Below are 16,662 nucleotides of genomic sequence, written 5' to 3'. Positions count from 1 at the left end.
GCAACTCAATTAGTGCATATTATTGTCATTCTTTCTTTTTTTTTACACAAATTAAACTTTTTTTTTGCTGTTACGTGGTGTGAGAAGAGAAGTGTCAGTGTTAACCCAACTTGTTGCACTGATTACATTGCTTATTCTGATATACTGGGCTTTTTTTGTTGCACTTGAATTGGCTTGTTTCTGTTACGGGTGTGGTATGGGCTGAAGACAAATAGAGTTCAAAGTTCCAATTTAAACTTTTACTAATTTCAAAAACAACAAACAGGTACAGGCAGGCAAACGGGCAGAGGGTACACAAACGAGATAACGTAACATTTACATACAAGAACCGACCAGGACTAACTGAACAGAAGGAAACTAAATACAGACACAAATCAAATATAACGAGGGGAACACAGGTGACACGGATGATGAAGATGATGAACAGGTGGGTAATTGAGGGAGTGAGTTAGTAACTGGGAAGTCTATTGCAGACGAAGACAGAAGGGTGCAGATGAAGACTGTGACAGAACACCCCCTTCAAAAAGACGTGACCTCGCGCCGTAAAACATCAACAGGGCGGGGTGCCTGAAGGCCGATCAGGACTTCGCCTATCCTGGGCAGGAAGCCTCCAGGGCGGAGCATACCCCTTGGGCGGCCATGGCGGTGAAGACCCTTCGGGTGGCCATGGCGGAGATGATTTTTCTGGTGGCTGTGACAGAGTTAGGAATAGCCTCTGAGACAGGCTCTAGGACAGGCTCTAGGACTAGGACAGGCTCTGGGACAGGGACAGGCTTGGTAACCACCACGTGAACAGTCTCTGGTTGGGCAGACGGGACATGAACAGTCTCTGGCTGGGCAGACGTGACGTGAACAGTCTCTGGCTCGGCAGACGTGACGTGAACAGTCTCTGGCTGGGCAGACGTGACGTGAACAGTCTCTGGCTGGGCAGACGTGACGTGAACAGTCTCTGGCTCGGCAGACGTGACGTGAACAGTCTCTGGCTGGGCAGACGTGACGTGAAAAGTCTCTGGCTCGGCAGACGTGACGTGAACAGTCTCTGGCTGGGCAGACGTGACGTGAACAGTCTCTGGCTGGGCAGATGTGACGTGAACAGTCTCTGGCTCGGCAGACGTGACGTGAACAGTCTCTGGCTGGGCAGACGTGACGTGAACAGTCTCTGGCTCGGCAGACGTGACGTGAACAGTCTCTGGCTGGGCAGACGTGACGTGAACAGTCTCTGGCTCGGCAGACGTGACGTGAACAGTCTCTGGCTGGGCAGACGTGACGTGAACAGTCTCTGGCTGGGCAGACGTGACGTGAACAGTCTCTGGCTGGGCAGACGTGACGTGAACAGTCTCTGGCTCGGCAGACGTGACGTGAACAGTCTCTGGCTCGGCAGACGTGACGTGAACAGTCTCTGGCTCGGCAGATGTGACGTGAACAGTCTCTGGCCCGGCAGACGTGACGTGAACAGTCTCTGGCTCGGCAGACGTGACGTGAACAGTCTCTGGCTCGGCAGACGGGACGTGAATAGTCTCTGGCTGACAGACGAAAACTGTGACAGTTTTTGCTGTTGATATTGCAAATGAAGCGTGTGTTTCAGAGTGTGTTTAAAGTCTGTTAACCTCTTGACTGCCAATTGCAAATATTTTACGTAGTTTAATAGTTTCGTTTTTTTTGACACTTGTTATATTTGCTACTTTTTGTTTACTGTTTTTGACATTTTTTTATCAGTTTTCCTGTTGTATTGTTCTCATGGCAAGGACATTTCTTCCTTTTTTATAATTTTATTATAAGTTTTAAGAAAGTAAATGGTCCTTATAAACCTGGTTTGTCATGACTATAGAATTCTATCACATTATTTTGGCAGTGAATGTTTTGGTTGGGTTTTGAAGAGCTGTAGAGCTGGAAATCATAGACCGAATCAGAAAAGTCAGAACAGCATCTTTCTTGACACGAGCAGGAATACAGCAGAACGTAGTGGAAAATAATTTTCTGCTTCCTTGGAACAAATAACAGGCTAGAAATAACCTTTGAAAGAGCTTAAGACTTTCAGGACACTCAGCAGGAGATTTTCTTTAGGAATTTCATATATCATAAAAATATTTAAAGACTTAAAAAAGCAGCTATTAACTGTTTCCTAACATGGAGCTAAAATGGACACTTCTTTTTGGTGAGTAGCCTATATTGTTTTACTCTATTCACATTTGTAGTAAATATATTTCTGACGCAGTTAGATTAGTAGTCAGACAGACAGTAGTGTCAATGACCATACAAACAGAACTTACATGCCATCCAGAAACTTGGGCTCTGCAAGTGAATGTTGTCTTGTGGGCCATCTCAAAGAGGCACAAAATCTCTTTATCTGTCCTTTATCTTGACTGTTCCCTGCTGGTGGAATGATCTGCCTATTGACAATTGTTATTTGTAATTATTTAAAAAAATATATATTTGGCTCTGTCATAATACGTATAAACAGGGGTGCACATAACTTTTTCAGTGAGTTACTCAGGTGAGTACCAGGAGATGGTGTTTGGTATTCACCCCATGTAGCGTGGTCTTAATAAGTGCAGTCTTCCTCACTGTCCTCCTCAGTGTAGAAGCTGTCAATCACAGCTGTCAATCATGATGTCACGTTCCCTTTTTTATTGCATATAACTAACTAAAGACTTATTATTATTATTTTTTAAAAACTTATATTAAAAAAACGAACTCTTAAATTTACGTAAGCGTGAAAAAAAAAACTACCTAAAATGACAGAAAACATCTTTGGAAAAAAATAATTAGAAGTGTAATTTGATTGTTTAGTTTCCAACGCGTTCTTTAGACTTCATGGGGAGGATTTTGAATAACTCACTGTAGCTGTGTCAGCCGGTATGCGATTTGTCAGTCAAAAATAGTCGATCTCCGAATGCAACTTAACAGGGAGGAGACTAGAGTAAAGATGGAAAGCTCCTTAAGCTTAGTTTCATTTAAATTCACGTATAATTTGTTGTTTTGTCGTAAGTGAAAAACAATATTGACCTTGTATTGGAAAAAGGATCCTCGTATAAGAAACAATACTAAAATTCAGAGTCAGTTCATTCGCATTCGTAGATTGACTATTTTTGTCTGACAAAATGTCGGCGGACACAGCTACAGTGAGTTAGCTTTGAAAACCTTTCTTTTTAGTAAACTCTGTGTACACAAACAATGTTCTCATGCCCGAGTTCATGTGTAGAGCCCCTGGTGATACTTCGAGCAAAGTTTCATGTTGTGTCGAGCCTTCTCAGTGTTTTAAAAATAGTGATTTTTGATCCTATCATATACGTGCCCGTAGCGCTCCCATTCAAAAGGCAATTTGACCGAAAACGAAAATACGGTCAAACTTTAAAATGGCGTTTCAAGTTTAATTATGCTTTTAAACAAAAGTTTGCCTCGGGTAGATTAACAAAAAGACCCTTACAAAAGTTACCCTTTAAGTACGCAAAGGCGCGTAGTAACACAAGTGGCATTATGCATTCCTGATTTTTGTCGCGCATGCGTACCTGCGTGTACACACATATGCACACCTATATATGCACATGTGCATATAAAATGTAAATTCATGTCACATGCTTTATTATGTTTCTATATTCACTGACTAAAGTGTCAGCTTGCTGAAGATACTTTGGTTAAGTCTGTAGTCACAGGGACAAATGAGCAGCAATCATTTTATTTCAGGTATATCATTTATGCTCACTCTGTACAAATTGTGTGACAGTAGAATACATGAAAACCAAAGCATGATTCAGAAGTAATCATTTGTATTTACAAAAAGAAAGTTTTACGCAGCAAAAACAATGTACAACTTATGTATACAGCATAAAAAAAAGCTCATCACAGCCTCTGTACTGCTTCTATTGTTCTCATTTGTAAATCGCTTTGGATAAAAGCGTCTACTAAAGGAATAAATGTAAATGTAAATAACAGATCACTCAAAATTGAAATGTAGACAGATCTTCTGTATAGCTGCTGTGAAACAATATATATTGTGAAAAGAGCTATACAGATAAATGTGAATTAAATTGAATTAGTGTGAGAACTTCTGCTGCATGAACGTGTGTCCACTAGATGTCACTGTCCATATCTAGTCTTTTAGATTCTAGACTAGTCTTCTTCATGAGGCTTCTCAAAGGTTTAATTCGTTGCTGGTATTCATACTTTTCTCTTTTGTATGGGCAATTAATCACTTGTTATTTATCCTCCCAAATGGCAGACATAGAAATTTCCCAAATCTGTCACAAAATGTTTTTACTGACACACAATACAAGCACAAATATACAAGAGATGTTGAAGTTTCTTACATTCATTATAATATCTGCATTAAAACAAGACGCACGTCAAAATCGGCTACTGTAACCTCAGCCAGATGGCGCTCTTTCTCGGTGTTTAATTTAGCACAGAGTCAGAGGAGATCTATCTATATGATGTCATACTATAAAACCCTACTAACAGTCCTCTTGCACACAGAGAACATTCAGCATAAAGAAGACTGAACTCAACTCACAATGAAGATCCTCCTCATCTTCTTCACTTTCTCCCTGATCTCAGGTCAGAGCTTTTCTCTTTCATCACTGCAGTAATGATGCTGTTTTCTGTTCATGAGCTTTCTGATCACAGTATCAATCTGATTGACAGGTGCAGTGAGATGCGTCAGTGTCACTGGATATTCTGGAGGAAGTCTTCTTGTTGATTCACAGAAGCTTTGGTTCAGTAACTCCGCTAAATATGTGGTTAAACATGACCCATGGAGAACCATAATCAATTACAAGAAACACAATGAATGGATTGGTGAAGGAAGATTTATTCTTTTCCGTAACAAATATGGAAACCTCATGATATTTATCATAGAACTGAACACAAAGGATACTGGAAAATACAGAATCAGGGTTCTTGACAAATGGTATATAGATATACATTTGAATGTGAAAGAAGGTAAGAAATTCAATAATTAAAATCCTCATTTTAAATGCATGGATAATTGTGGAGTTTATTTCTTTATTATGTGATTCATGATATGATTATAATTACAGATTCATGTTGTAAAGGGTCAAAGAAAGTTTTGGTAAAAAGTGGAGAAACTGCAACCTTCAGCTGTGAATATTCACAGAATCATATTAACGATGCAAAAGTCATATTCAAAGAACGACAAAACTCCATTGAAAAGTTGATACACGCCACTGACACATTGAATAAGGAAGGAAGATTCAGTGTTTCTGATGACAGACATAGAAATCTTTTCAATGTGAGAATTTCTGCTGTGACTCCAGATGATGGAGGAGTTTATTTATGTGGAGTTTGGATCTACAGACTCTTCTACTCCATTAGTGCTAAAGTTAGTCTGCACATTATGAGTGAGTAGAACAAACTCTGTGTCAAGTTGATATCAATATTTTCATATTCAGTATTTGCTAGATTTTGCATTCGATGAAGACTGATTCAGTCAGATATTTGTGATTGACAGCTAAAGTGGGCGTGTCTAGAGCGACTGGCCAATCAGGAGGTCGTATGATGATCAAGTGTGAACATCCTCAATACAAAACCAAGCCAAAATACATGTGTAAAGAATCAGATGGATGTTCAGAGAGGAAGAATCCAGGAGTTCAGGATGAATGGATGGAGAATGGAGATGTTTCTTTATATGACGACACCAGAGCAGGAGTCTTGATGGTGTTTTTTAGAGAGCTGAAAGCTGCAGATGCAGGAACATACAGATGTGGAGTGAATGTGTCTCACTATACTGAGAGCTTCACTGAACTTCAGCTGGACGTCAGAGACGGTGAGGAACCGCACATACTTTATCTCTTAAATCCAATATTTGTTCTGATCTTTATGTAAACTTGTCCTGGTTTATAGGTGCAAAATATCTAAAGACAAAGACTGCATCTGCTCATCTTGGTGAAGAAGTCAACATCACCTGTCAGATCCCAGAGGAACATGAAGTTTATTTCTGCAAAGATGATGATAATCACATCTGTCAAAACATCCGCACATCTGCAGTGACAGAAATGAGTCCTTCATCTGAGAGAAATGAAGAGAGAGTTTTTACAGTGAGTATCAGTAATGTGAGCGTGAGAGATGCTGGAGTTTACTGGTGTGGAGCAGAAACCAGAGACACACATTTGACTTTCATCTCCCTGACCACCAAAATTCAGCTCAACCTCATCAGTGAGTGAATTCAGATGATTTCATTGCTGTAAATACAGTATATTGAGAATCATGAGTGTTAAATGTCTGTGTTTGTTTGCAGTGGCTCCAGTAGTGAGACGTGAAGGAGAATCTGCTGAGATCTTCTGCCCTTATGATTCAACCTATAAATCAAAGTCAAAGTCTCTCTGTAAGGGGAAGTGCTCCACTAGAGATAGAAATACTCTCAATGAGACTGTGAGAGAAGAGAAAGAGACCAAGACTGACAGATTGACTCTGAATGATGACGTCACTGCAAGTGTCTTCACTGGGACCATCACTGGACTGAGAGCAGAGGATGCTGGGAAATACTGGTGTGCAGTGACATTAGAGAGAGACGTGAATTATCTTTACACTCATCTGATCGTCATCATGAACGAGGGTGAGGAAGGTTTATACATATGAATACGTTAAACTATGGCTGTGAATTGATGTTCTTATATTTCTAATATTTCCAGAGCTGAACTTGACTAAGAATGAAGGAGACGACATGTCAATCCAGTGCAAACATCATGATGAACTTCAGAAATACTTCTGCAAAGCACATGAACCCTCCATGTGTGTGAAGGATGGAGTTTCATTGGAGAAGATCAGAGACGATCGATTCTCTTTCAGTGATGAAGCTTCTACTGGAGTCTTTACTGTAAACATCACTGATCTGAGAGAAGAGGATTCTGGGATATACTGGTGTGGAGCTCACATCATCACTAAAGTCACTCTCACTGTTAATATGGGTAAGTCCCTGATCTTTTTGAAGATTTATATTAATAATATCGATTCAAACGGGTCGGGTTGGACCAGTTACATTTGGTGCCGTGACCCGGTGGGAGTGAGGTTTAGGGGGTGAGTGTAACGGAGGCCAGTTAGTAAAAGCCGTGTGTGTAAATCTCACTCCCCTGATCTCAAGAGGAACGCAAGCGACAGATACTAGAGACTGCAGATCTCAGCGTCCTGTGCCAAGATCGAATCCCGCTCAGAGACCGGTTGGGGCACATGGAACAAGGCTTTAAATTGATATAAATTTATATAATTGATATAAATTATACTGGTGTGGAGCTCACAACATCACTAAAGTCACTCTCACTGTTAATTTGGGTAAGTCTCTTGAAGATTTATATTAATAATATAGGTTCCCTTCCGAAACGTTTACTCGCATTCCGTCTTTGCTAGACGCCATGGGGAAAACGTCTCGGGTTACTATTGTAACCCTCATTCCCTGCGTAGGGAACGAGATGCTGCATCGATACTCTACGCTTTGGGTAATGCCTTCGGCATGCAGCGTCTGAAGTCAACTATGGAATTATTCCAATCTCGATTGGTGTAGCGTCATTACGTCACTCGTGACGTCGCATGTGACGGTGATCCGGAAGCTATAAAAGGTCACAGGAACCAGGAAATGCTAGCTTCTGATTGGTCAAAGCAAGTCGTTCTCAGGGGCGCGAAAAGTGTGGCCGAGGGATGCAGCGTCTCGTTCCCTACTCAGGACCCAAGACGTTCCCTTTCGTAAGGGAACTCCCGCTGCATCGATACTCAACCGTTTATCCCGCTCCTTGGATTGAGGTATGCCAGTTGTTTAGTTCAGAGCAGGATCCCTTATCCCTCTCAGAAGCTTTCAGAGGACGCTAGGGCTCATGGGCTCTGCGTCGCCAGGGCTTACGCTGGGCCTTCTGCACATGCAGTTTTCTACCACATGTCTTTAGCCTCCTTGTTAGTGCATCCGCCTCCCATGCTGGAAACACTGATTCGAGTCCTGCTCCAAACGGGTCGGGTAAGGCCAGCTACATTTGGTGCCGTGACCCTGGTGGGAGTGAGGTTTAGGGATGTGAGTGTAACGGAGGCCAGTTAGTAAAAGCCGTGTGTGTAAACCTCACTCCATTGGGTCCTCATTTATAACCATTGCGTACGCACAAAACAGGCCCTGAAAGAGGCGTACGCCACTTCCGACACACAAGTTGTGATTTATAAAAACAAACTTGACGGGAAAATTTGCCCACCTGCACGCATACTCTGACCCATACGTACGAACGTTTTGGAGATGGAGCAGTTTGGTGACACCAATGGTGAGCTGGAGTTACATGTCTTTTTGATCACCCTTAGACAGAAAATCTAAAAAATTATACATATATACAGAAAGATAATACAAATACAATTTCACAAACCAAGCCTATCACATGAAGCAAACATCCATCCCTTCTTAAATGTCAGCGCCAGCGAGCGCGTTGGGCCGTTTAGTGAAACTGACGCATATATAGAATCTAACGCATCTGAAACCATAGATCTTCATTATAAGTCCTAATCATAAGTACAGTTCATGTTCACAATAACAGTTTAAATAAATAAAAGAATGATTTAAACTTTGTTTTACTTCTGTTGTAAAGATTTAGATTAAATATGCCATTCTGATTAATGGAGTTATTAATTAAATTACATGAAATCATAATAAACAGAGCAATTCCAAGAGGGTCCTCACACCATCGGCGCTCGGGCCCTAATTACTGAGAAGTTGCAACATTTTTTATATTCAATAAATAGAAATATTTGTTGTGGATGCAATGCTTTCGAACACTTATCCTCTGGCATGCTAGTTGCTGTGCAAATAATGCGCAACAAGGTCTATCTGTTTCCATTAAAAACATAAATCAATTAAAAATACTATTTGGCCAGTGGAAAAGATTGGGAGAAACTTTCTCCGAAATGTATTTTACACTATTTAATGTATTTATTCAAAAACAAGGCAAGGATAGGCTACTAATTGATTTTTATTAATGTAATAATGTGACAGCACATCCGCATTTCATATTTTCCTAATGTCTTGTACCTAAACATGTTATCACGTGGATGAATAATCATATACAAATGATATGCAGATGAGGATATGCATAGTAAAACTAGGCGTTGTAAGCTCCATATATGGTTGTTTCGGGGAGGAGACGCATGTGCGCGCAATCTTCCGCTGACTGGGATTTATAAAGTGAATTGCGCAGGTTCTGGCGTACGCACGGTTTTATAAGTCTAAATATTTTTTTTCGTACGCCATTTTTGGCTTTCTGGCGCACATACACTTTTAGTAAGGATCCTACGCACAGTTTTATAAATGAGGCCCCAGATCTCAAGAAGCACGCAAGCGACAGATGCTCAGAGACCGGTTACATATTTGCCATGAATGTTTCATACTTATGATATATATATATTTTATCATAAGTTAAAAAAATAATGTAAAATACTTTATATACTGTATACATACATATATATATATATATATATATATATATATATATATATATATATATATATATACAGTATATACAGTATTTTTATTATCGTTATTATTATTATCATTTTTTTCACACATGCGATTACATCCCCGCGATTAAATCCCCGTTTCTCCCTAATGTGTTTGTGTGTTTTTCAGATTTCTCTTTGATCAACATCATTTCCTTGTGTTTGACTCTGTTGCTGATTGGAGGATTCACTGTGACTGAGTGTTTATTAAGATGAGGTGATGCTGTTCCACACACACACACACACACACACACACACACACACACACACACACACACACACACACACACACACACACACACACACACACACACACACACACACACACACACACACACACACATTCATCTATGAAGCAGATTATTATAACTATTAAAGACTAACCTAAACCATGAAATAATTATTTGCAATAAATTAGGGCATTTTAAAATGTTTTGTCAGATGCATCTCACTGTTTTTCATCGCTGATGTTGTGTTGAGATCTTAAGTTCTTGTGTTTCATTTGTAAGTTTCATTCTGCACATCATGTTTTTCTCTTTTTAATCTCAGATCGCACATTCTTGAGCAGATTCATTAGTAGATCCACTTTATTTGTCTACTAATCTTCCCACAATCCCCTCTGAGGGCTTTACATCTGTGAATGTGCGATTTATAGACCAACACTTTGTTTGACAAGGCCTTGATTTGAACCATTATTAAAAATATTATTAATAATTATTAAGGCTTTGCATATCTTTTTGTCATGAGCTATTTCATGAACTCTCCCAGCAGGCACGGGATATAGACTACGACGTCGGTGAGACGTTGGATTTTGGTTGAAAATGAAAGTCGGGTTGACGTCTAAATCCAATGTTTGTTTGACGTCAAGCTCCAACGTTGTGCAGTCGTTGAATTTTGGTTGGAATAAACCAAACAAAAAGGTGAAATGCATGGCCGTACACTTATTTCCAGCTTCACTTAAAACTAACCAGATTTACTTTATTTCATTTCAATTTTAATTAAATCATATTTTGTATTTTAAAGTCACCATGATGGTGGTTAGCGTTTGCTTTAGTTGTGGTCTTGATCCTTAACTCTCTAATACAATTTTTTCTCTTGCTGCCATAATTGTGGGTTTATAAAGCACACTTGTAGCTAAAAAAGCCATGAGACAATGAGGTCAGGTGATGTTGATTGTTTATTTATGATATCATCATGTAATTGCCTGAATCCCTGATTTTTTTTATTGTTTTGAGTATTTTACTAATACTTCTGGTTTTAATGTGGTTTTCATATAGAAGTCATTTGATTCTACAGCATATCTAGCGGTGTCATCACATAATATACTTGTTTTTTTAAATACTATTTAGTGCACAAAAACCTTTCATCTATGGCATTACTTATACACACACAGACATCAATAAACAGCATATGAATCTCAACAATGGTGACAATCAAACAAAATATCCTGATAATCAGATCAACTCATGAGCTACAAAAAATCCAGCTGCATAATTTATTAATGCCACAATGCATGCTGGGAGATATGGGTGAGTTTTGATTGGTGGTACCCAGCATGCACTGCAGCATAAAGCATTTCATTGATTGTCACCATTGTTGAGAGTCATACGCTGATTCTTGATGTCTAAGTAATAATGTAGAAGAAAAAGTTTAATGCACTAAATGTTTTAAAAATCCTTTATATTATTTGATAAACAACATTGCTCTCTTGCTGTAAAATGAAATGGCTTCTGTTATAAAACAACATTAAAAACACAAGTTCAATATAATCAAAACATTAGACTCTGATTAAGATCAGGGACTCAAGCACTTACATGACTATGACTTCATCATCAATAAACTGCCAACATCACCTAACCTCATTTTCTCTAGTTTATTTTTGCCCCAAAATATGTGCTTTATAAACACACAATTATAGCAGCCAGAGTAAATTTTACAATAAAGAATCAAGGGTCAAGAGTCCGACTAAAGCAAACGCTAACCTCCATCATGGTGACTTTAAAATACCACTATTGATTTCATTAAACCGGAAGTGAAATAAAGTCAGTCTGGTTAGTATTAAGTGAAGCTGGTAATGCTGTTTGAGTTGTTTACTCCTCTTCTGCTGAAATCTTCACAGATTTAATGTGCTGCCATGCATGTTACATTTTTTTGCGGTGATTATTCCAGCCAAAATTCAACATCTGTCTGACGTTGGAGCTTGACGCCAAACAAACGTTGGGTTTAGATGTCAACCTGACTTTCATTTTCAACCAAAATATGACGTCTGGCTGACGTTGGATTAGTTGGAGTCCAACGTCTTCCTGACGTCACATTGACGTACTGTGCCTGCTGGGCTGTGGTGTTTGTGTTTGTGTTTCCGTCATTTTCCGACCATCTCAAAGCCACAGAAAACATGTGAAGGTTCAGGCTCTATTTTTAGATCTTTTCTATGAACAAACAGACATATTCAGGAACCCACAGAGAGACACATGAGACTGAACAGAGAGACAGAAGATGAAAAGAAGTTTCTAAAGAGCTGATCGTTCAGTTCTCCTTCAACATTTACTCTGTTTAATGAGGAAAAGGCGGAAAAACGTTTATGATTTACAAATGATCCATGTGTGGTTTAAAAATTGTACTTTTAAAAACTGATCAAATTAAATAAATACAATGAGCCACAAATCAATGACAGAATATCTGTAAACATCCTATAAATGTTGAAAGAATGGAAACCACGTTCACGGTGGATCATAATTTTAAATCATAAAAATACTTTATGCATTTATATATTGAGCTCAACACATTACTCTTAAAACTTCAAAATGACTATTATCAAATAGATCAGACTATTCCACATGATCTAGAGGTAATGTGAGTTGTTTTGCTGTGCTGAAATGTGTTTGTAAGGTTTTGCAGGATATATGTGGTCAGTGAGCTGAAGAGAAACGGGTTCTCTTGTGGTTTTCTTTGGCTCTTGCTCTTTATATTCTTTTACTCGAACCGATATGCGCTTCAGGGTCCTGCGTATGTCATAAAAACAGGTTTCTTTCGAAACGTTGGACACGCACTTCACTCAAAAAAATAATTCATTGGATGGACTCAATTAAGTTGTGGGCAGGATTTCCATCCAATAAATATATGTAGCCCCAACTCAAACTGAGTACATCCATTCAACAGAATGTAAATTAGTTAACCTAACTCATTTGTATCAAATAGATGCAAAAGAATATAAATGAGTGACTTGATTAACTTATTTCTATCAAATACTTATTACTAACCAGACTGACTTTATTTCTGTCAGATGTCTACAAAAGTTTTATTGAAAATTAACAGGGGTTTATAACTGTTTTCCATTTAAAGTTACCATAACAGTGATTAGTGTTTCCATTAGTTGGGCTCTTAACTCTTATTATATCCATTGTCTTTTTAGGCTGCTGTGACAGTGTGTTTGTTAAACACATTTGGAGCAGCAAAGTAAGCTAAAGTGAGATCAGCTGATGATGGTTACCTGTTGATGGTTTTATAATCATTATGAAACAGAATGATTTACTGAGGTTTTTATAATCTAACCATTATGTTTTCATGTTTTTTTTTCACAACACATACCTTGCAGCATGAGATCAAGGAATATTATAACACTAAGTTTGAAGACTTTAACGAACATGAGCACAAAAAGTCTGTTTCTGATGACACACACAGACATCAACAATCAGCGTATGAATCTCAACAATGGTGACAATCAAAAGTACTTTGCTGCAATGCATGCTGGGTACCACCATAGTACAAAACTCCCAGCATGCATTGCAACATGAATAAATTATGCAGCTGAACTGTCCTATAATTTTGTTTGATTCTAAATATTTGCTTTTATTTTTTGCTGTTGTGTTTGTTGTGAATTAGTAGCTTTTCAGTGGTGTTCTGAATTAATCTGTTTATCTAAATATTTGTGATTGTCACCATTGTTGAGATTCATACGCTGATTGTTGATGTCTGTGTGTGTCATCAGAAACTGATTTTTTGTGCTCATGTTCGTTAAAGTTTTCGAACTTATTGTTATAATAATGCTTGATCTCATGCTGCAGTATCAAGGTTTGTTGTGAAAAAAACATAATTGTTAGATTAAAATACCTCAGTGAATCAGTCTGGTTCATGATGATTATAAAACCATCAACCATTAACCATCATCAGCTGATCTCATTTCACTTTAGCTTTCTTTGCTGCTCCAAATGTGTTTAACAAACACACTGTCACAGCAGCAAAAAGAGACAATAGATATAATAAGAGTTAAGAGCCCAACTAATGGAATCATTGATCACTGTTATGGTGACTTCAAATGGAAAACATAGAGTTAAACCCCTGTTAATTCTCAATAAAACATTTGTAGACGCCTGACAGAAATAAAGTCATTCTGGTTAGTGATAAGTATTTGTTAAAAATAAGCTAGCCTCTCTCGTTTATATTCTTTTGCATCTATTTATTACAAATGAGTTAGGCTAACTGATTTACATTCTGTTGAATGGATGTACTCAGATTGAGTTGGGGCTACATATATTTATTGGATGGAAATCCTGCCCACAACTTAATTGAGTTCATCCAATGAATATTTTTTTTGAGTGGAGCTATTAATAATTTTTTAGTTAAACCAATTAAATATATTTACACATATGATCTTAAATAGATTTATTTAAATAAAGCAAATTAGATTTAAATGTGTCACCTCTAAGAAGGGCTTGAATCATTTTTTTGAGTGTTTCCACTCCTTAAAGAGATGCTGTGAATTTGTGTAATATTATCAAACATATTTGTATTCAGGTTGTTTGAAATATAGATGTCATGATGCTTCTGTTGCATGTGGAATGACTTTTTTTTTACAGTATCAAAGGGAAGTGTGTGTTTTAAAATGTCTTGGTGTTCAAATGTTAAAAGTCTGTCAGCACGACTGTGGACATTTTTCTCTGCTGGATTAATTCACTGGTAAAGAGTCTTTTTTCTTTTTTTTAAATAGCTTTGTTATTGGATTAGTTTTTCATTAATCTAGTTATTAAATACGTCTCTTTGAATCTCTTTAGAGTTTGTGTTTGTAATTTCTTGTTCGTCCTGTTCATCAGAAGAGTCTTTTAAACATTCGGCTCCATCTAGTGGCAAATGTAATGGGCTGTTAAATGTCTTGGTTTTATTGAAATGAGTGTTGTGTAGAGTTATGATGGCTGACAGGGTGGGTCGGCTCTAACGAATATGATTTTAATTCATTATAAATGACACTGATTTACGTGCCTCGTGTGTGTTTAACACGAAAGAGTGAATCTGGAGGAATGAGGGTTTTCAAATAATGGGCGAATTTATAATGACATGGACTCATCGCTCATGCAGATTTTTTTATGATTAAAATAAGAGATGAAGGAAAGCAGATAAAGTCAAGTCTCAGCATTTCTCTCTATGTCCAGTTTGTGTTGTTAAAACTATGCTTTGCTATAACCAAATGGCCACTACATCATATTCATGTCATATTCTCTGTGTACTGTATGTAAAATTACCTGCTCTTTATTTGTGAAAAGTATGATATGATTCCCAGTGTGTAAATCACATCACATTACTGGGTGAACTGCTAGTTACAGTGTTTATTTCATCAGAAAATCCCTTTCAGTGGACCACTATACAGAATCCACGCAATTTATGTTTGTCCAGAAACTGTAATTTACTATTTAGTCAAACATCATTTGCTTTAGCTGTTTTGTCGCCCCCTTCAGGTCAGGACGGAGTATTACAATCTGTTTATCCGAAAGTGTCCAGTCTGTCCGCATAAGAAGAAAGAAGAATACCGTGTCAGCCGGTCCAGCAGCAGTCAGGTACAGTATACACTAGTGAGGGTGTTTGAGTGTTTTAATGCTGTGTTTGTGTCTTCAGCTTCTTCATTCTTCCTTTGACTTTCACAGAAACCTCTGCGGAGCGACAGCAGCACTGGAGAGTCACAGATATAAAGTGCTGGTGGATTTTTACAAACTCCTGAAAACAAGGCACTTGAACACTTCCTGTAAAAAATGAAGACTTTCACAAAGTGTTGTTGTCATCTGATGAATATTGTAGATGTGGGTTCATCATATAGCGCATGTGCCAACGAGAAAAAAAAAGACAAAAAAAACGTATCCAATTCAACTGCAATTACTTTATTATCTTTAATCTTTGTCTGTTATATTTAACAATATTATTTCATATTTCACTCCTAATAGTCTATTTATAAATACATTCAATTTACCACTATATGCATTATATCTATTCTATGATATACTTTAAAATATGAAACCAAAACCACCAATAGGTGGCAGCAAATCGTTGTCTTAACGAGTGAGTCATTGAATCATTCACTCAAAAGGTTTGTTTAAAACGTTTGATTTATTCAGGCACAAAGCAGTTGATGAGCGAGTTGCACTTTCTCGAGTGCAAGCGGAGGCTCTTTCTGTTATGAAAAACATAGCGAAGGCTGTGTCCGTAATGTAAGAACAGATAAAACTGACCACACCATTATTTGAACGTAATATTTAGTTTGTTTTTGTCTTTTCTTCAAAAGGCAGCTTATTAAAAATGATAAATGTTTTATTGTGTTGAGGGAGATCTTGGTTCGATTATAAAGGTGAATCTGAAGCTGGGTTTTAAACAATAGAGAGAGTTCATTTATGACAGCTTTACTATGGATATTTAATCAGAGACTGCGGAAATATATAGGGTATATATATATAAATATATAACAAAGTATGCAAGTGTTTGTGTAGGCTACTAATATTTCCAGAAAATAGATTAAAATATATATTTTTTTCAAATTCATTTATGCTGATAATTTTACTGAGAAACAGTAGTCCTGATTTTTTGTGCATATTAATCTTATTTCTAACCTGTTGTTTTTCCTGTTTCTGCCTTCATTGAATGTTAAGACTGAGTGATGTCTGTTAAATTTTATATTATACGTAAGATAAGATTTAGAGCTGAGGTCATGTGTGAAAGGAAAAATCATCTCATTTGTCTCATCAACTTATTACACTGTGTGTCTTCAGGATAGAGGAGTTTTGCGAACAGTAAAATCTGTGCACGTGAGAAAAAACTACCACAACCTTAGTAAATAGAAGTGGTGATAAGTGAATAACCCTTTCAAAGTGTCTCATATCTGTTACACATTTTAGGCCTATTTAAACTATTATGAAATCAAACAAATTGTGA

The 16,662-nt window shown here is 37.7% G+C and overlaps 1 protein-coding gene across 1 annotated transcript; it reads left to right on the top strand.

Moving 5' to 3' along the window:
• The first annotated feature begins 4,465 nt into the window (after positions 1-4,465).
• LOC143706100 (polymeric immunoglobulin receptor-like) lies at positions 4,466-15,502 on the top strand. The gene is made up of 10 exons (XM_077197669.1): positions 4,466-4,554; positions 4,642-4,938; positions 5,037-5,357; positions 5,468-5,782; positions 5,860-6,171; positions 6,254-6,571; positions 6,648-6,923; positions 9,602-9,688; positions 15,201-15,299; positions 15,387-15,502. The coding sequence occupies exons 1-8, from the start codon at positions 4,512-4,514 to the stop codon at positions 9,685-9,687; spliced, it is 1,968 nt and encodes a 655-aa protein (XP_077053784.1). The 5' UTR covers positions 4,466-4,511; the 3' UTR covers position 9,688; positions 15,201-15,299; positions 15,387-15,502.
• Positions 15,503-16,662: the final 1,160 nt, after the last annotated feature.

Source organism: Siphateles boraxobius, unplaced genomic scaffold (genome assembly GCF_051911475.1).
Source record: "Siphateles boraxobius isolate OS27281-9 unplaced genomic scaffold, OSU_SipBor_1 111, whole genome shotgun sequence".
Taxonomy (NCBI): domain Eukaryota; kingdom Metazoa; phylum Chordata; class Actinopteri; order Cypriniformes; family Leuciscidae; genus Siphateles; species Siphateles boraxobius.
This window is presented reverse-complemented; position numbering and strand designations above follow the sequence as displayed.